This window comes from Rattus norvegicus, chromosome 1 (assembly GCF_036323735.1).
Source record: "Rattus norvegicus strain BN/NHsdMcwi chromosome 1, GRCr8, whole genome shotgun sequence".
Taxonomy (NCBI): Eukaryota; Metazoa; Chordata; class Mammalia; order Rodentia; family Muridae; genus Rattus; species Rattus norvegicus.
The window spans coordinates 107,790,102-107,809,667 of record NC_086019.1 but is presented as its reverse complement, the minus strand read 5'-3'; the positions used below and the strand labels follow the sequence as shown (position 1 = coordinate 107,809,667).

At 48.8% G+C, this 19,566-nt stretch overlaps 1 protein-coding gene and 1 pseudogene across 2 annotated transcripts in view; one reads left to right on the top strand and one right to left on the bottom strand.

The window, feature by feature from the left end:
- Nav2 (neuron navigator 2) overlaps window positions 1–9,700 on the bottom strand; it is a 658,579-nt gene extending 648,879 nt beyond the window's left edge. For both annotated transcript variants that reach the window (XM_063278060.1, XM_063278151.1), the window contains exons 1-2: window positions 9,574–9,700; window positions 4,299–4,941 (exon numbers count right to left, since the gene is read on the bottom strand). In XM_063278060.1, the coding sequence (XP_063134130.1) occupies window positions 4,299–4,373 (75 nt within the window). In that variant the 5' untranslated portion in view covers window positions 4,374–4,941; window positions 9,574–9,700. The remainder of the gene's footprint in view (window positions 1–4,298; window positions 4,942–9,573) is intronic.
- An 8,028-nt stretch (window positions 9,701–17,728) lies between these two features.
- The window catches only part of Ran-ps2 (RAN, member RAS oncogene family, pseudogene 2), a 10,107-nt pseudogene continuing 8,269 nt past the window's right edge, over window positions 17,729–19,566 (top strand).

The window sequence follows — 19,566 nt, the reverse complement described above, 5'->3', positions numbered from 1 at the left end:
ACTGGTTCCAAGGGGATCCAATATCCTTTTCTGAAATTTATGTGTACCGGGCATGCACATGGTATGCATAAATCCATGCAGGCAAACCACTCACAGGCATTTTAAAAAGTTAATTGTTTTTTAAAAAGAGATGTCCCCTATCTTTAGTTTGTGAGGTGTCTACACCCATATATAAGATGTCTAAATACCCACCAGCCCGAAACTTTAGAAGCCTGTGCTTTACTGGCTCTAACATACTTCTGTGAAAAGAAAGTTTAAGAATGATCAAAAAACTGAAATTGATTGCTCCCTGGCATCCCCTTTACCCATCCCCCCTCGCTCTCCTTTTTAATTTTTTTTTTTTAGCAGAGGCCACAGTCTACAAATAGACAATATTATCTGATGGTTGTTTACTGCCCAGAAAGCCACTTCCCAACATGGTAGCCACTAATGCCATGTGTCTGTTTAGATCCATGTTGACCGAAATGAACAGAATTGAAAGTAAAGGTACTTCAGCCCGACCGGTCACGTTTCTAGTGCTCCACAGCCAGCTGTGGCTACTGGCCACTGATACAAGCAATGGACAGAAAGACACGCCTATCATGGCAGGAAGTGACACCGGAGAGTACAGGGTCCACGCGTAATCTTCAGACGGGAGGAGGTCACAGCTGTCTAGCTTTTCCTGAGCCCAGAACCATGCCTGCTGTGTAGACACCCATCTCTGAATCTTGAGGAATACATGAACGATAGAATAATGGAACTTTGTAATACCAGACAAAATTCCAGAGCTGGAACTACTCTACAGGCCCACATGCATGGGAGATGCTAGCACACCCTTAGCCATCTGTAAAAGGCAGGGCATAGGTGCGTGTGTGTATGTGTGTATGTGTGTGTGTGTGTGTGTGTGTGTGGTGTGTATGTGTGTATGTGTGTGTGTGAATGTGTGTGTGTGGTGTGTGTGTGTATGTGTGTGTATGTGTGTGTGAGTGTGTGTGTGGTGTGTGTATGTGTGTGTATGTGTGTGTGTGAGTGTGTGTGTGTGTGGTGTGTGTGTATGTGTGTGTGTATGTGTGTGTATGTGTGTGTGAGTGTGTGTGTGGTGTGTGTATGTGTGTGTGTGAGTGTGTGTGTGTGTGTGTGTGTGTGTGTGCAGAGAGCCAAATACAACATGTTAAGAAAGCAAGGATTTCATTTTATGAAGGAGCACGAATCAACAACAACAGTTTGAAAAGAAATGCCTTGAAGCCCCAGGTGTAACTGAGGGCTGTCCAACATGGTGACAACGTTGTGACGTGACATTAAAGTGTGCTGTGCTGCATCCTTCCTACCTTGGCACCCATGCGATCCACAGGCTACAGGTAGGACATCTGAACAGATCAAATTGTTGACAGTCATCGCTCCTAGTTAGAATAGGGGGGGAAAACCCTCTCTGCTCTATATGTTTCCGTAATATTTAAATTGGAATGTTTAAGTGTAGCTTGGGCATTTCGAACTCGGTCTCAAGTAGACCTCTAAAACAAAAGGAGTAACGTTACGACCCACCCCCAAGATACACTGCACAGTTTTTCAAATGTCTCCCGACTACAGATGCCTCACTAGTTTACTTCGTTTAATCTCAACACTATCCCTGTAATTAGCTATTACTGGACTCTGTTAGATCAGAGAGGGGTCATGCAGTGAAGGCCAAGCAGCACTGGCACGTGAGCCTGGCTTTCTCCTTCCGTACTTCATGGCACTCCACCCACAGAGTGTGGGTCTCCACAGACTAAATCCCAGATGGGCTCAGAACCAGCTACCCCATTCATAGAGAACCCACAAGCAGAACGAAGCTACCACCAAGCCCATGAGAAACATCTTTTGCTGCTCAGGACAGCAGGGAATACAGCAAGTGTTAAGAGTCCTAGCCCTCTGCTGTGCCTGTCATTCATCCCACGAAGGCCCACTGTTAACTCGTGCATGCTGATGGAGGCTCCCCAGCTCCCTGGCTCCCCACCTCTCCAGCTCCCCCAGCAGACTCATCTGTGGGATTTGCAGCCAGTCCCCCAAAAGAGGAGTTCTCAGCTCACTTGAGGCAGGAGCCAAAACACTGCCGGAGTTGCCTTTCAGCTCTGTGGACAAGACATTCCAGGTTGCATGCCGGGAGGCTTGTTTAGTTTCACACTTGACGCAAATGGGGCGTGTGTTTACCCACAAACACACACATGTACACAACAGAAGCTGCCTGCCAGCCAACAGAAGCGGCTGCAGTGGCAGGATTCTGGAAGGCCAGACTTCCTCTTGAGCAACGCGGAACTCGATCGCGCGACAACTATCGGAGAAAACAATCTAATTCCTCCTGAGCCAAGTTTCAACCTCTGCCCAGAAAATTCAGTAGAAAATGAAATGTAATACTCTATTAAGCTTTATTTTCTCTGCCCAAGCGAGGGCTCGCCCAAGCATGGAGAACCATTAAAATGGATCTTACATATATCATTATAAATTTAATAATCACCATGACGGCTAGAGTTCAAGTTAAAATGAATGTCAGCTGAGCATGACCAATTGATGCTACCCCAGCTGCCGCCGAGCCTCACTTGGGGTTGTGTGCTCCTTCCAGAGGCTCAGGGGTACATGTGGACCAGCCTGCCCAAGCCAAGAACAGATGGGAAATGCAAGCAGTTACACCTAGCCAAGGAAGAGCCATTGTAATTGCACATTATCTTAGTGTGGCGGCCCAATTAAATTTTTCGATGGTGTCAGAGGTCTCAACTGTTCCTCTGCTAAGTGTCTGGATGCCAAACTTGGCTGACACTCGGTCGAGCGCAGGCATTCCTTGGGCTGCTCACGGTAATCAATTCTTCTATCTCTGGGAAAGCCCCTACAGAAACTGGAGCGGAAGGTTGAGCAGGCTCCACACTTGGCAAACCAAACACCCAAAAGCAAGTCCCACTCCCCCAGCTGCCTGCCTGAGATGGGCCATTCTTCCTGAATTATGAGAGGCCCAGTCTCAGGAGTGTCTTTTGTTTTGTGTATGCTCTTTAGGAATGGAGTCAGTGTCTGTGTTCTTAAGATGTATTTCAACTCATTTTTATTCTTTGAAAGACGGAGTAAAACCCAATACGAAAGCATACACACACACACACAGAGAGAGAGAGAGAGAGGGAGAGAGAGAGAGAGAGAGAGAGAGAGAGAGAGAGAGAGAGAAGAGAGAGAGGAGAGAGAGAGGAGAGAGAGAGAAGAGAGAGAGAAGAGAAAGAGAGGAGAAGAGAGAGAGAGAAAAGAGAAGAGAGAGAGAGGAGAGAGAGAGAAAGAGAGAGAAGAGAGAGAGAGGAGAGAGAGAAAAAGAGAGAGAAGAGAGAGAAGAGAAAGAGAGGAGAAGAGAGAGAAGAGGGAGAAGAGAAAGAGAGAGAGGAGAGAGAGAAGAGAGAGAGAGAGGAGAGAGAGAGAGAGAGAGAGAGAGAGAGAGAGAGAGAGAATAAGAGAATATAATATTTTAACGAGTCAAAAAGCCATGCATACTACACACTGGGAAACTTGATCTCTGAAATTCACAAGGGAGGGGACACGATAGATAACTCATCACCCGGTAGAACACCACAAGTCTGGGTACCATCCCAGCACTTCAGTGGAAACATGGGGGTCACTTGCAGACAGACAGACTCTGGTCCTACATGAGCAAGTTTAACCCTTGATTAGCCCCTGGCCACAGCCTGGCTGGTGGATGAAGACCCAGCCTCAGCTTCAGCCACATCACTCCCCCGTGAGTCTCACTTGAAGAAGAGTTGAAGTTTAACTGGCAGACACAAGTCCTGGGTGAATGAGGCTTTCAGACCAATCACAGCCAGTGGTCTGCACTCAATGGGCCACTTTAAATGACAAGAGAGTCCACAGGGCGCATTTTTTTTGACCCACGCACACAAGAGCCAGCAAACAACACAGAAAAATCCTTACACAAAACCAGCTCAGTCGGGACTGTCATTCCCAGAAAGGCTAAGTGCGCATGCACACTGCCCAGAGCCACCACCCTGCAAAGGAGCCCAGTTTGGCTTTGAGGACACCAGGACTTTTGGTTAACTTCTGTAAACCATATGTAAGCCTTGGCCTTCCTTACACTAAAGTAGTTTTTCCTTTCATTTATCTCAAGCAATGACCACCAACAAGCCAAAGCAGAAGGCACAGTACTAGGACACAGAAGTCAGGAGCAAACCACGCAGCCTCCTCAGCAGAGAAACACAGACAGGTCTGGTCCACGAACACTGTTCTCCTGACCACCCAGCTCTTGCTCCACAGAACAACTACAGCTCCAGGCAGCAAACAATAAACGAAGTCCCATCACTCACCCTCTTTTGATCTTCCAGTCCATGAGTGACGGGCTTTCTCTTCTGCTGTTGGCTTGACTCAGAAATCGATTCCATTTCCCAGGCATAAAATCTTGTTCGGTGATAGTTTAAATCCACAGCAGAACCAAGTGCCCCACACCACAGCAACCTGTGCGCACCACCACCAGACGAGGTCCCACCAGAAGGGAACTTGTGCTATCTGTTCAGAAGTCTTGCCATCGTCTTGAAAGCCACTTGGGAACCTGGCTAGCCACGGATGCCTTGGGGACGGAGGAGGCTGTCGCTGACATGTTGGAGGATGAGGACCAGGGTTTCACTTCAGGGTTGCAACTCACTTTACAAGAGCCCAGAGGACAAATTTGGGCAAAGAAGAGTCCATATCCTGGGGTGTGTGCCCCATTCCTGCCCAAGAAATCCTTTTCCTTACTGTCTGCTTGATACGGATAATTTATATATCAATAACAATGTAAATGGGCATTTAATCCACCGAGCTGATAACATCCACATCCCTCTAGGCAGCCCTTGGCTCCTATAAATCACCACAAACGCCTCTCTGCCAGCTCCTCACGGCTCCTGCGAGTGTTTGTCTCTGTGATGGTTCCCCTCCCGGCTGTCATCTTCCTTCATGTGGAGAGACCTGGACCTGGAAAGAAAATGCTAAATGGTCAGATTTGTCTGTAGTGAAGTCTGGTTCTTGAGCTGTCTTGCTTGCTATCTGGAGCCACACAGCAAGGCCTGGGCCCAGCAGTCTTTCTCTGAACCCAACACTGATCACATCCATGGGTAAGCAACCTGGCTGGGGCTGGGGGGGAGGGTGCGCGACAGAGCTCATGGACTCCCCACCTCTCTGGTTCTTGAAATAGCAGGGCGGCACTGGAAAGGAGCTATCTTTCAAACCCATGTAGGGTTCACTGTCACAGCAGCAATGAGGCATCGTGGGATGGCCAGAAGCAACAGCACCGCCCTCCCCGCTTAATGCTGTGGGAGATGGTGTGTGGCAGGAGAGATTCCCTAGCCACAAGGAGGGGGAAGGACAGCATCAATCTGACAGACATCCGGAGAGCAACTCTGCCAGGGAACTAGCTGCATTCGCTGCTGGAACCAGCAGGCAGAGCAGACACCAGTCACCTCCTGCCTGACTTCACAGAAGCTCTGAGAACCACCAAAGGGGGTCGGGGGAGAAAAGCACCTGTGCTCAGAAGATTCTCACTGGGCACATCCTTCCCTGGGTGACTGAGAGGTGGAGTTAGGTCTAAGTGGCACCGTAAAGATGCATTGATCAACAGTCTTAAATATCTCTCCTTTCAATATCAGCACCTCAGGAGACAAAGGCCGAAGGGGTAGGGGGGGGTGGGATGGGGCTGAGGAACCTTACTGAAAAGCACTAGTTTTCCCGCCAACATTTCTTACCAAACAGTTTCAGTTCAGTCAGTGCCAGCCTCCTCCGGGGGAGCTGTGGTCAGATCCAGCCAGAGTGTGCATAAGACAGAAGCCCCCAGATCCTTCCTCGAAGCTACCCTGACCAGCAGCCACTTTGAAATGAGGCAGGAGTCACGCCCTGTCACCACTCTGCCAGGCTTCCGAGCGGCTCAGTGCCAAATCGGGTTGAAAGGCAGAGAGGAGAGTTGGTAACAGAGCTCTCACAAGAACAGAATGGCCAGAGTGGAATGATACTTGGGAGAGATGCTTCAGAAGGAAGTATGGCTTTCCAGGTGAAGCCCTGAGAAGTGGGTCTTGTCCTATGCCACTTGGCCAGAACAGAGTTCGGCCAGTCACGCTGCCCTTTCTGATTTGAATTAAGCAGTAACGAGGAGCAGAAAAGTCCAGGAAAGACTTCCTCAGAGCAAGATTTCAGAAGCTCTTTGTGGATCCAGGAAAGAGCTAAGCACCTTTGGGTTACCCATTAGCACCCTGGGCATTGCCCCTCCAAGAGATCTCTAAGCAAAAGCAAGCCTTTGGAGCCTTAGTTCTGGTGCACAATCCAAAGAAACGAGCAAACTGCCCTCCCCTAGTAGTGCCCTTTCCAGATGTTCAGCTGAGACCTGAATAGAAGAGCCAGGCAGAGGTAGCTGAGCGTGAGTCTCTGCAGCTGCTTCTCTGTGTGACCTCCATTGAGTATCTAAACATCGCTGAGCCTCAGCCCTCTCATCTAGAAAGTGCAGATGACGCTAATGACTAATGGATAATGTTCGTTTAATATGTGACCTGCTAAGGTCTTCTAATGCCTTCTATGCCACCGGTGCTATCCACGGACACACATAATTTATTTATTCAATGAGTCCCTTTGTCGTGTGCCAGTCAGCTTGCCTCACGCTAAAGCTTGCCCAAGAGCAGTTCAGGCAACTTCCCCCAAACAAAAGACAGTTAAGAAGCCATGTGTCTGGAATTTGAACTCAAGTCTGGCTTTCAAACTCTCGCCTATGTCGAAAGTGCTCTGGAAAGATCGGTGCCATTTGTCTAGTTCAGACTCTGTACTTACAGCTCCTGGCTGTGCTCATGAATAATAATGGAAAGAGGAAAAAAAAAAGGAGAAAGAAACCCCAGTGCCCAGAAGGATCTCCTCCAGCCCTGGGCTCTGCTTGTGTCTGAGAACAGCTCTGGCCCCTCCACCAGGCTTGACCCAGCCCTCTCCCGGGTGAGACCCTGTCACATCCCATCACACCTACAGAAGCATATACCCTGAAAGCACATGGAGGACAGACGCTGTCACCACAGAAGTATCTTCCCTGCCAGCAGGGAGTGGGAAGATGTGCCACACCTCCTGCAAGCCTTTTGTTTTCTCTAGAAGGCAGTCTGCACCAGTGCTAGGGGCCACTGCCTTCCTGTGCCAGGGCTGTGCCAGGGTGCAGAGTACTCATGGGGCTGCTGCTGTCAGGCCACGTCGATGTGGCTTCTGACAGAGAAGTCTCCAGAAGTTTCAGTGTGCTTGTAGGTGGAGGCGAGGGGGAGGCAAGACTAAGAACATTAACCGGATCATTAGAAAGTGAACACGCCTGTTGGATTGGTCCCGGTATGAAGACATTCAGCACTAGCACCTCTGTGCCCTAAGTCAGCCAGGCATCAGCCGGTCAGCCTCTGCAAGGGGGTAGTGGAAGTGGAGGATGGGACGGACACACAGGAGGAAAAGCCTAGATAGACCAGGAGGTACTATCAGGTAAGCCGGGGAGCCTTGTGGGCCAGCCCCCAGCATGTAGAAGTCCTGAAGACAAGTCTAGTCATATTGCAAACAATTCAAACACACTGCCAGGGGGTCTGGACCAAAAACAGATTCTGTAGGGCTTCAATTCCCCATTACACACCTGTTCCTATTTCTTCCTTTTTGGACAATCGAAATAGAAGTGTAGAGGACTATTTTTCAGGTTCAACCCACCAGGTACCAAGACAGAGTCTAGTCTCTAAGGCTAAGATCCCCTCAAAGTATTACTGTGGTCCTTTACTGTAGGAAGCCCCAGAATCAGTGAAGGGCCAATAGAATTCCGGTACTAAACAGCAGCAGGTTAGGGCCTCCTGTTTGGACCCACTCCTACCAGAGATGTTAAAGCGCGAGGTTATTTTCCACCTTTTGCTTAGTTCTCCTAAGTTTTCAAAACCCGGCACTATCCATGTGGTCTTCTCCTGCCACCCCGCAGCAGCTCTTGCTCCTGATTTCCAGCCAGCATTCAAGGTGGAGGGATGTGAAAGGGATGCCGGACCCAGGTCATTTTATAAGTGGAGCACATCCCTAGTTCAGCATTTGCTTCCTTGTGCCAATAAGAGAGCTGAATGCCTCTTGCAGACCTAGCCCTTTATCAACTGAGTGATAGACAAGTTGCAGGAGATGTGTGAAAGAGTACCAAGGAGGTATGGTGGGCTCGAGACTTAGGGTGCAGGGCAGGATGCTCCAAAGGAGTCTGTGAGCCAAGCATATTTGCCAGGAAGATTGACCCAGCCGCCAACACCGGTGCCTTTATCTGAGCAAGCCAGAGAGCAGAGCATGCTCTCCCCTTTTCCTCAAGAAAAGAAAGGATAGGTCACAAAAATAAGTCACTAGGGCTCCAGCTGGGCGGTACAGGCTGCCTCTGCTGCTGCCACTGAAGTCCCTTTGCAGGCAAGAAAAAAGCTGGCTGGGCAGATGTACCCCACAGGGCCTGGGCTCCAGCTCGGGAACCTCCCCCCACCCCCTCCTAGTGCCTGATGGCCCACAGCTGCCAGGAGCAGAGTGTGTGAGAGAGAACCACAGTACCGAGCCTGGTCTGGTGTCCCATCTCAGGCACCTATCCACCTACCCCTATCCTCTTGCTGACAGGGAAAGACCCAGTTAGAAGGCAGAGGAGGGACAGAAGACATATAGAGGCATCACACACACACACACACACACACACACACACACACACACACACCTATGGCTGTTTGATTTACATACAGGGACACACACATTGAGAGAGAGAGAGAGAGAGAGAGAGAGAGAGAGAGAGAGAGAGAGAGAGAGAGAGAGGCGCGGATGAGTGCCAGACCTATATTCGGAAACAAATGTGGCCAGAAACAGAGGCACCGGCAAAAAACCACCCTCAAACATACCCCGAAACTGGCACACAGAAAGAACACACACAGAGAAAACACAGACCGTGACAGGAAAAGCCAGGAACAGTGATATTCAGCTCCTCAGCACCCCAGAGAGTGCTCTCAGATGCCCACACAAATGTAACAAACACGAAGGGACCCAGACGCCTGCACACACCCAGAGACACAATCACAGAGTAGAGACAGAGACACGCAGAGCACTCGGAAACACAAGAACACGCGCAAGGAGATGGGAAGCTGCTTTGGACGCTTACACTGAGAGGGGCACACGCCCACTCCGGATGGGGGTGTGCACAATTTCGCGAGAGGCCTGAGAAAGTGCACAGCGGAGCTCATAACCAAGGTCTGAGGATGCAGCGCAGCTAGCTTAGCATCTGCTGGGGAAGTTTCTTAGATCATCTCTGAACAAGGGTGGGTAGACTGGCCAGCCTGCTTGTGCGGGTGGCTGAGCGTCCTCCTGTGATGTCTCTGTGATGCAATTCGATGCCTCCACAGGCTCATCTCCTCTACTTCAAGGTTCTGGGGTAAGGGTGCGGTCTCCTAGCCTAGCCCCGACCCCTTTGCAACCCCACCTTGCCTAGACCTACAAGCCCGCCCAGAGCATCCTCAAGTCCTCTTCTTTTGCCAATTCAATTGGGCAGCAAACTTTCCCCAGGCCGGTCCTAGCAGGCAGCCCGGCCAGGCTTGACCCCAGGGAAGCAGCGCAGGGTCCTACCTGTGCTCACGCCGGCTTCCGAAGCCACAGCCGCCAGCCAGTCTTGCTCTGTATCGCTCTGTACTCGGACCGGCGCTCCTCAGCCCCAGCGCTGCCACTACAGCCGCTCCTTGCCCTCCCGTTACCCGGGAAACTGCCTCCTCCTCCCTTCCCCCAGCCAACCAGTGTAGTTCACATGGTGCCTCACAACCAATGAGCAGCCTCGCCATTCTGGTCCCCTTTCAGGGTCCGGAGTCTCTCCCCCCGCCCCGGGACTGGAAAGATAGACAAGGCCCCTCTGGAGATGGGGTGGGTGTGTGGGTGGGGTCTTCTGTTAGCACCTGTATGTGAGCAGATGCTTTTGAGAATTCAGGAAAGAGACTGGAGATCCGGAGGAGGGAACGACCTCTCAGAGTACCTAGTCAGCTCCCTCCAAATTCGAAAATTCCCCAGACAAGAGCCCGCCAGGGAGCTGTCCAGACTGTGCGAAGTCTCCCTCAAGGCGGAGCTCTTCCGTTGCCACACAGAGTGTTCAGCACCTTCCTGAAGCAAATTCCTGAGCACCTTCCGAGGTTTGGAGAGTGCTTCCCAACGTCAAACTCAAATCTTTATGCCAAGACCCTCAGAAAAGGGGTGCACGGGTTATTTATCAGCCGGGCCTTCAGAAACTAGAAAAGGATGTGACATGTCCCCTGGGTCACCCATCTGGGGATGATTCTTGTGTTGTGAAACCAGAGTGGCTTTGCCCAGCTGTCTCCGTTTCACAGAGTGGTTTGCTACCTCGATGCCAAGTGGAAGGATGTAACTGGACCTGACAGAAACAAAAATTTCTCACCTAAGTCAGATCCCAAGTCATGGAGTAAAGGGAAAGACCAGTCATTCATTCATTCATTCATTCATTCATTCATTCATTCATTCATCCTTACCTCTCCATTTCTCACCTATAACTCTCCACTTCCTCCTTAACTACCCCCGACTCAAACACACGTATTGTGATCTCGAGTGAGAGCTGAAGATATAAATGTCCCCATGTCCACTGACCTGCCAAAGAGCCTGGTTTCCACCAGCAAAATTTGCTAATATTTGCTAAGAATTTATATCCAACTATCTAGTTGAATCTTTTTTTAAAAATTTATTTATTATATAAGTACACTGTAGCTGTCCTCAGACACACCAGAAGAGGACATCAGATCTCATTACAGATGGCTGTGAGCCACCATGTGGTTGCTGGGAATTGAACTCAGGACCTCTGGAAGAGCTGTCAGTGCTCTTAACCTTTGAGCCATCTCTCCAGCCCCCTCTAGTTGAATCTTAACCCTCAATCTGCCCACGTCAGCCAAGCTGAACTTTCCCAGACATGGAAACTCTGGGGTAGGGCATAACTAGGTCTCCCATGTTCTAGGACTGCCTTAAGTCATGTTGGGAGACTGCAGCAGCACCCCAAATGCCACTTCACCACCAGTCTGTCCACACTAGTCTCAGCACAATTGCACCATACAGACTGCTGAGTGACTCTGGAACTGGAATCAATGTCTCAAGAGAGAATATGATTGATTATCAACCTGGGAGTCAGGTCAGATGCCAATCAGGGGTAGTAATTAAAAGAGGGACTTTTGCATGGAGAGGTAACAGTGGAGTGTAAAGAGGATAAGCATGGGGACCTGGTTCAGCTTCTAACTCCTGGACACAAGGCTCTCACACCTCCATGTTGTCTTCAAATCCAGGGAATGGGTATGATGGTTCAGGGTGCATTATATGTATACGTGGAAATGTCAGCAGAACCCAACAGTCTGCGTAATTAATGCATTTATTAAAGTAAGATAGGGGCCCTTTTAGTACAGTTGGAAACCCAATCTTGAGGTCCCAAGATTCCAGTAGTCGTTCAATCTATGAGGCTGGGTGTCTCAGATGGTCTTCAGTATATGCAGAAAGCCTGAAGAAGTAGTTCTAAGCCCAGAGAAGGAATGGGCTTCCTAATGAAGGCAAGAACAAGCAGGCAAAGGGAAAGGAAGCTTCCTTCTTCCATGACCTTTTCACAGGCTACCAGCAGAAGGTATGGCCCAGATTAAAGGTGCATCTTCCAACCTCAAAGGATGTAGATTAAAGGTGTATGTTTCCCTCCTCGAAGATCCACATAAGAACTGGATCATTTCTTAATTCAAATGATTTAATTAAGAAAAAAAATCCTTCACAGGTGTGTCCAGCCATTTGGGTTTTAGTTAATTCGGGTGTATTCAGGTTGACAACCATAAATAGCCACCACAGACTCTCACAGCATGATCTGTTTTCTCAAATCTTCCATCCCACCCCGTAAGTGTTTCTCTCCCACTTGTGTCTTCAGTTCATACCTTCTCTGATCCTCTCTCAAGTCACCTAAGAACACGGGCTCAGCAAGCCTTCTGAGAAGGAGCAGGGAGATTCTCTGCTCTCGTGGGAACAGAAGGAGAAAATAAACGACTAGAAAGCAAACACATACCTCCTGTAGATAATTTGGGAGAATAACAAAAGCTGGGTGGAAAATAGAAATAGGATATTGAATGGAGAATGGCTTTCTTTAAGACCAAGTTCAATGTGAGGTCTTAGTGGTGAGCAGGACTTGTCCACACAAGGATCAAAGGGGAAACACCAGGCAGAGGCAGCTGCCTAGTGCAAAGTCCAGGAGATGGGTGGTAGAGCAGCATCATATGCTCCCTACAAGATGGTGGTCAACACAATCACTGCCCAGGATGGACCATGAGAGGAGTGGAGCTTTTGAGGCCACAGAGAAAGACTAAATTTCAGTGTAAGTGCAATTGCAACCCATAGAGCACTTCAAATTGGAAACAAGACTTATGTGATGCAATGAACCATATAAGCTGTTTCATTGAGACATGTCAGGAAAGGAAGCAGGGAATAACCTTGAGGTGGTGGTGCAGAATAGGACAGGAGCAACTACAGTCAAGGTAAGTGGATGGAATGAAGAAAGACTCTGGGGTGGGAAGCAAGAAGACTTTCTGAAGATTTGTTCAGCAAAAGAATCATGTACGTCCAGACTTTTTACTTGAGTTACAAGAGGCATTTCTTTGCTACAATACTTTCTCATATTCTCCTTTTTAGGTTCTGTACTTAGAAAAGAATGGAGTTATGAATGCTCGGTGAGCATATGGCTGGGTGGGCAGGTGGGTGGGTGGACGGACTGATGTGCGGGATGGGATGGGTGGCTGGGTGAGTTGATGGGTAAGTAGATGGGTGAGTGGATGAACAGACGGCAGGTGAGTCAGTGGGTGAGTTGCTGTATAAACAGTGGGTGGTGGTTGTGGGCTTATGAATAGGTGAGCATTTTAGAAATGTCTTACTCGGTGATTGAGTACACGCTGCTTTTGCAGAAGACCAGAGCTCTGTTCCTAGCAACTACATCAGGTGAATCACAACTGCTGGAAACTCCAGCTCAAGAGGGGCCCATGCCTCTGGCTTCCAAGGGCATCAAGACTCACATGTTTGCTCCCACAGACAGACACACATGTAACATAATTAAAATAAGATAAATTTTAAAAAAATGAAACAAAAGCAGAATCACCTTGTTCACACCGGCCTGGGGAAGCAAACTTGGGGGATAACAGGACTTCTGTTTTCACACCCCATATAAAGTAACTTTGCCATCCCAGAAATTCCTTTACTTTCTTCTCCCTTATGCTCTTTTCTTCTTTCCTATCCAGCCTCCTCTTTCTTTTCCCTTCCAACTGCCAGCCTAGCCCCACTCAGTATTCCTTTCACCCTTTCCTTCTTTGAGATTTTAGACCCATCTGATTCTGCTTTCTTGTGCATTTTAGGAGTGTCCTCTTATGTGGGTGTCTGTTCACAGGTCTGATTTGAATTTCCAAAGAATTAGGAGTCCTGAGAAGTCAGAAGAGATGGCTAAGAGATTGGCCTCTCTCTGGTCCTCCTCCTCAGCCTGCATGCCCACCCCTTACGGCTTTAATAGAGCTGGTTCTTGAATTTGCAAACCCGAGAAAAATCAAACGAGCACACTCACTCTACCAGTTTGAACCGACCGATATCAGGGTAAGAGACCACAACCCGGCCAACCAGACCGGAGACAACAAACCCATCAGAAACAGCCTGGAGGGTGTGAGCTCAGGCAGAAGACCTGTGTGGTGTTTCACACTGGCTCACTGGGAAACAGCCACAAGAAAGAGATGTTTCCCGAGATGAGGAAGAGCTCGTTAATGAGTGGGCAATCCATTTTGCACATCCAATCCACTCGTTAAGTACACTGCTGTGGCTCGTCGGAACGCTGACTCAGAATTTAATGATGGTCTTACAGGGCAGGGGAGAGTTTAATATGCGAGTTAGCCCTGTGAGTTGGCTAATGGGTTCAGATGGACAGGCCCCAGGGCTACCGAAAAGCTCAACTGTCCAAAACGCCTCAAATTCTAGACAGCAACTATTTTATGCTTACAGAGCTCTTCACCTTAATTTATCAAGCAACTCTAAGGCATGCCATTCAATCTAAATACTTGGCCCTACTTAAACCTTCAATAACTACAAATAGAATAGATTCTGTCTATCATCATGCTCGGGAGGAGCAAAGAGGAGACTCGGAGGGGTCAACTAACCTGTCTTTGGTCACAGCGCTGGTTGGTGGCAGATCATGTACAACACAGCTAAACTCGAAGGAGAGCATAGATTCCTTTGTTTTGTTCCTCAGAATGTATAGCAGAGACTTGGGTATCAAGGAAATTCTTCAAAGGAGAGTTAGGAGGTCATCACCACAACCCCTTGCCTGGGCAACTATGTAGGCATCGAGAGGCATCTGAAAGGAAGCTTGAAAGAACTGTCCTCTGGGGAGCCACACGAAGAACTGGTAGATTTGTTCCAAGCCTTCCATTTCAGTGTGATGACATTAAGTTGCAGTTATGGATCTTTTGGAATCAGCCGGAGCTTCACTCTCGACAGAATAAATGCTAGACAATGGTGAAGCCAGAGACCGCCTATGAAGGAAAGTCAACCCCAACCTCCACTGTCACCAGGATTCTACAGTGCCCGTGTGTGGATGTCATCCTTCCACAGCTGAAGGTGACTGAGTGTCTGTAGTTTCTCTCTGGGCTCCAACATCTTCATCATCGGGGCTTCAACAGTGTGTACAGACAAGACGATGGGAGAGGAGGTGGCTATAACACTCTGGGTCTCTCTGCCCTCTCCTAGGGGGGCTATGATCAGTTATGTATCTCATGGTCTTCACACTGTATCATTGCATCTGAGTGACTAGAGCAGGCATGAAGAGCCGCTTGCCTATCTGATGATGCTGGACTGAGACAACAGCAGTGTCTGAAACAGACAGTGCTGTGGGAGTTTCCTGTCAGCTGCAGAGGGTGGGAGCAGAGGGTGGATGGCCTTGACTCTTGAACGTCTGTGAGCATGGGAGGACACTGTAAACACAGCCTGCCGAGAAACACCCACATCTGCTGGTGGCAGAGGAGTCAAATCCTGAAAAGATGGTCCTCAGAGGGGAGCATTCTGTGGAGGCTGGGATGGGTACCAACATAATCTGTACATGAGCTGTAGTGGATAGTTTGCTTTTCAAAGTATTGTAAGAAAGAGTGGGCGTGTGGCAATGCACTTCCTAGGATTTTGTATTCTGGCAGTGGAACCAGTCAGGGCACAGAAACAAATGCAGACTTTGGTTCATCCAAGATGGTGGTAGAAAGGCATGTATTGGGGTGGCAGGGGAAGGTAAACACCGGCTCAGACATTTCTGTAAAGGGACCGTGAGTGTGGGTGTTGGGGAATTGTAACGGGAGTTTCTGCAGCCTCTGCTGTTCCATAGAAGGAAGTGGGGAGTAGTTGCTCCCACTCTCAGGGCTCAGCTCTAGTACTTCTTCTGTTGCCCCATCTTCTGTGACCTGGGGAAACAAGTGTAACCTTGTAGAGCCCTGAGTTTCAGATACAAAGGAGTGACCACAAATCAGAAAGGAAATTCTGCTGGAGTGAAGAGGGATGGCTCAGAGGAAGGATTAGAACACGGTGACGAGGACTTGGAGATCGGGAAAATCTCCTACTTCCATGATTCTCTGAGTTCTTAGCTGCCTCTATCCTAGAATCCCCTGACTGCTGCTTGTGTGTGCACACATGTACAAACTCACATACCGAGGGCATTACACTCACTACACTGTACAGCCCTCTCCCTGCATGTGCTCCTGGAAGGCATCTTTGAAGTCTGCAGATGCCTCTATTCTGTGTTGCTGCCTTCTCCCCTGGGGGCTGACTGTTCGAAGCCTACATAGTCTAGGTCTTCAAAGAACATTTCAAAATACTGTCTTCTTTCTGGGTCACTGGGTTAGCATTGTATAAAGTAACCAAAGATGTATTAGTAGGGGAACTTGACCCAAAGTCCCACCTCTCCCAAAGACCGGTCCACTTGCAACTGACGACTCCTGAGAAAGTCAGCTTTCTCCAGTGGAGAGACACTGAATAGCTAGGCCACACCCAGGCAGGCCTCATGGTCAGGAGTAGTTGAACAACACCAACCACACTCCATGGGTGTTGTTGTTGCTGCTGTTGCTGCTGTGTTGTTTTGCCTTGTTTTTTGTGTTTGTTTTGAGAAAAAAAAATGTGAAGTTGGGTAGGTCGAGGTAGAAGTTGGGAGGAGTTGGGGAAGGGAAAAGAATATGATTGAAATATATTGTAATGGCATTCTTAAAAATAAATGGAAAAAATTTAACTTGACAACCACAAAAAGAGGAGGACAAGAAGTAGATGGATGAGGAGGAGGAAGGAGAGAAGGAAGAGGAGGAAGAGGAAGAGGAGATGGAAGAAAAGGAGGAGGAAGAGGAGGAAGAGAGGGAGGAGGAGGAGGAAGAGGATGAGAAGCCCTGGAGTTGGAGAGAAGGCTCTGGGTTTAGCATATGCTGTTCTTGCACAAGGTCCCAGCTTTTATTCCCAGCACACATGTTAAGTGGCTTAAATGGCTTATAACTCAGCTTAAAGGAATGCAATGCTTTTGGCCTTCAGGGTACCTGCAATGGCACACATGCACTTCCACAAAGATACACATGCATACACAGAATCTAAAATAATAATAAAAAATCTTCCAAAGACAGAATCTATTCTAGCCAAATGAAATGGCGCATACCTATAATCCCAGCCCTGGGGGAGGCAGAGGCAGGAGGATCAAAGCAAATTTGAAGGCAGTCTGAGCTACAAAAGCCATACACTCTCTCAGAACCAAAAATAAAATGAGAGGCAAGGATAGGGTGCTGAGGAGATGGTTGTGTGGTTATGTGTGCTTGCTCCATAAGCAGAGGACCCGAGTTCAAATCCCCAGAGTCCACATTAAACACCAGACGCACTCATATGCACACCTATAGCCCCAGAGCTGTGGACTCAGAGATGGGAAAGGAGGCTTGCTTGGACTTGCTGGCTGCTGCCTGCCTGCAGTAGCTCAATGCCCTCTGCCCTTAGAAGAAGCTATTTCTATGGCCCAACTGGTGCCAGTGAGCAAGAGCTGCAGAATATTAGGACCTGGATTGAAGAGCAGACTCCATATATCCAGGAAGGATGAAGCAGGCAAGAAACCCAGGGCAGGGAGAAGAAAGGGAGGGGGAATGGCCATCAAGGTGAGACCAGCTTTGTAGCACAGAGGTAAAGTCTGTGAGTGCTTCTCAGAGTCTCCCTCAGGAATGGACCTGGCAGGGTCAATGACACTGGCTCATAAGAACTTCCTTTCACCTTTATAAGCCTCCCAGCTGCTGAAGGGTAGTGAAAAGCCAAGGGGGGAGGGGTGTGGGTGAATCAGCCTGCTCGCTTCTCTTCCTATCCTAGATGTCAGTAAGAACAAACCTCAAGATGTTAGCCTACACTTTGTTATCTTCCTTACCCTTCCTCAGACTCTTGGAATTAAAGGCAGAGAAAGGGACCCAGGTCTGGCATCTACCTCTATGAAAATGATCTTCCAAGAGAGGGAAGCTAAAGAGATCCATTCAATGACCTGTTACCACTGTCTGGACCCAAGCCTGAGGGGACTCCTTGGGTCTCATCACCCAACCCACAAAGCGTGATGAGGTATTTGGAATCTATGATGGCCTTTGAGAGAAGGGTATGAGGGAGGAGAGAGGTTCCAATCTGGAGAGTAATTAGGGTGAGGAGGGTAACACAGTATGTAGAGCAATGGCCAGATTCTCACAGATGGCCCAAGAATATGTCAGAGGCTGGTGTGAATGTGTCCAACTCCAAGGGTGAGAGCAGACCTGCTCTTCTTGTCACATGCCCATACATCTAGGAAACACCCATTGGCCAGTTGCTTGTCCATTCTCAGATCTGTTCATAACCTTTAGGGAACCCTGTCTCTGCTCATCACACAGGGGACTCCATTATCCCCCAGACTTCTTTGCACACTTGTGTCTAGGTGGGGCTGACCATGAACAGAGCACTGAGCGCTGTGAGTGAGTGAGATACCCAGCTTCCATTCTTCTTCTCGGCCAATATCTCCTTTGTGATCTCGTAACACCAGCTCTGTGGTCTCTGCTTCAGGCTCAGTAAAGGTAGAGATGCACAACCTTTATCTCCCTGTGCCCCTGCAGCCATCGTGGCAGCGAACACTAATTACTGGCCTGTCAGGCTTCTCAGGCCTTCTGTGGACAGATCCGATCCCCCAACACTGCACGGGGCTTTTGGTCCTTTCAGTAGACTGTGACTAGGCTCAGAAGACTCCAGCCCCAACCTGAGATCTGCCTAGAGCCTATCAGAGGGGTAGGAGGTTAGCTCCTCCTCAGTTAACTGAATGTACTCCTCCAAAGGCCTGCGAACTCAGTAGATCGTGAGTCTACAGAATTGATTAAAGTGGGTTGAATACTTCTGTTTATTTGTTTCCGATGTTTTTGTTTTGGCCATCAGATTTAGGAAGTTCAAACTAAAGTCCAAGTCAAAGAAGACCAAGACAGCTATTGTGTGCTTCAATAGACTGCTGCGAAATTCCCATGCACAGCACTAAGTATAAATGTTAAGTTGACTGTGTGCTGCCATTTTGAATAAGCAGTCTGAATGTGGACAAAGAGAGGAAGTGAAAAACTGAGGATCTTAAGTAGCTCAGGCTGGCCCCAAACTCTCCGTGTCACAGAAGATGACCTTAAACTTCTTATCCTCCTGCCTGTACCTCCCGACTGCTGGGGTGATACCTGTCCACCATTATGTCCAGATGATGTGGTTCTAGGGATCAAACCCAGGGCTTTACGAATGCTAGGCAACCACTCCAACAGATGTACCTATACCTACCCAGTGATGCCCTAAAAATATTTTTTTCATGATAGACTAACTCGCAAAGGTCACCTGGGCCTCAGTGGAACAGGTATCTCTTCTTCTGCAGTGTTGAAGATTCAGGAAAGCTCAAATATCCTTCCTCTGCACGGCCACCACCTAACATCTTAACAATACATAGAGTTCACAGAAGCCGAGGTGCGAAGCTAAAAATACGAGGAAGCAGGGAAGACTAGCAGAGGTGTGGACGCACTGCATCTGAAGCAAGTGTCGAACTTTCCCAAAGAAGCCATAGCATAACCCAGCTAGGTCAGATGCAACTCAGACTGCATAGGGTGGTGCAGCAGTGCAGAGCCAAGGTGCGCTGGGAAATGAGAGGGGATTGTCCAACTCGGGGTCACCTATAGGAGTTAAATAGCATGGCCCTGGTTTCTCACAAAACAGTTCTTCCAATGCCCTTGAGCAAATAACCTTGGGCTAGAGGGGCCAACACATACCTTGAGTCCTCATAGGCATGGTTTTTACAGAGAAGATTGCAAAGGAGACATGTAGGAAATGATGGGGTTGAGCAACAATCCCAGATCTTGGGCAGCTGAGGTGGGAGAATCACCAGTTCCATGCCAGTGTGGACCGCATGGGGGACCTTGTCATATACCCACAGAAAGAACAAGAGCAAGAAAAGGAGCCCACAGGAGCTAACTCTGCACGAGTCTGAGCCTGGACTTGGAGCCTGGGTGACATGGGTATTATCACCACTAATCACACAGAAGCTATACGACCTCA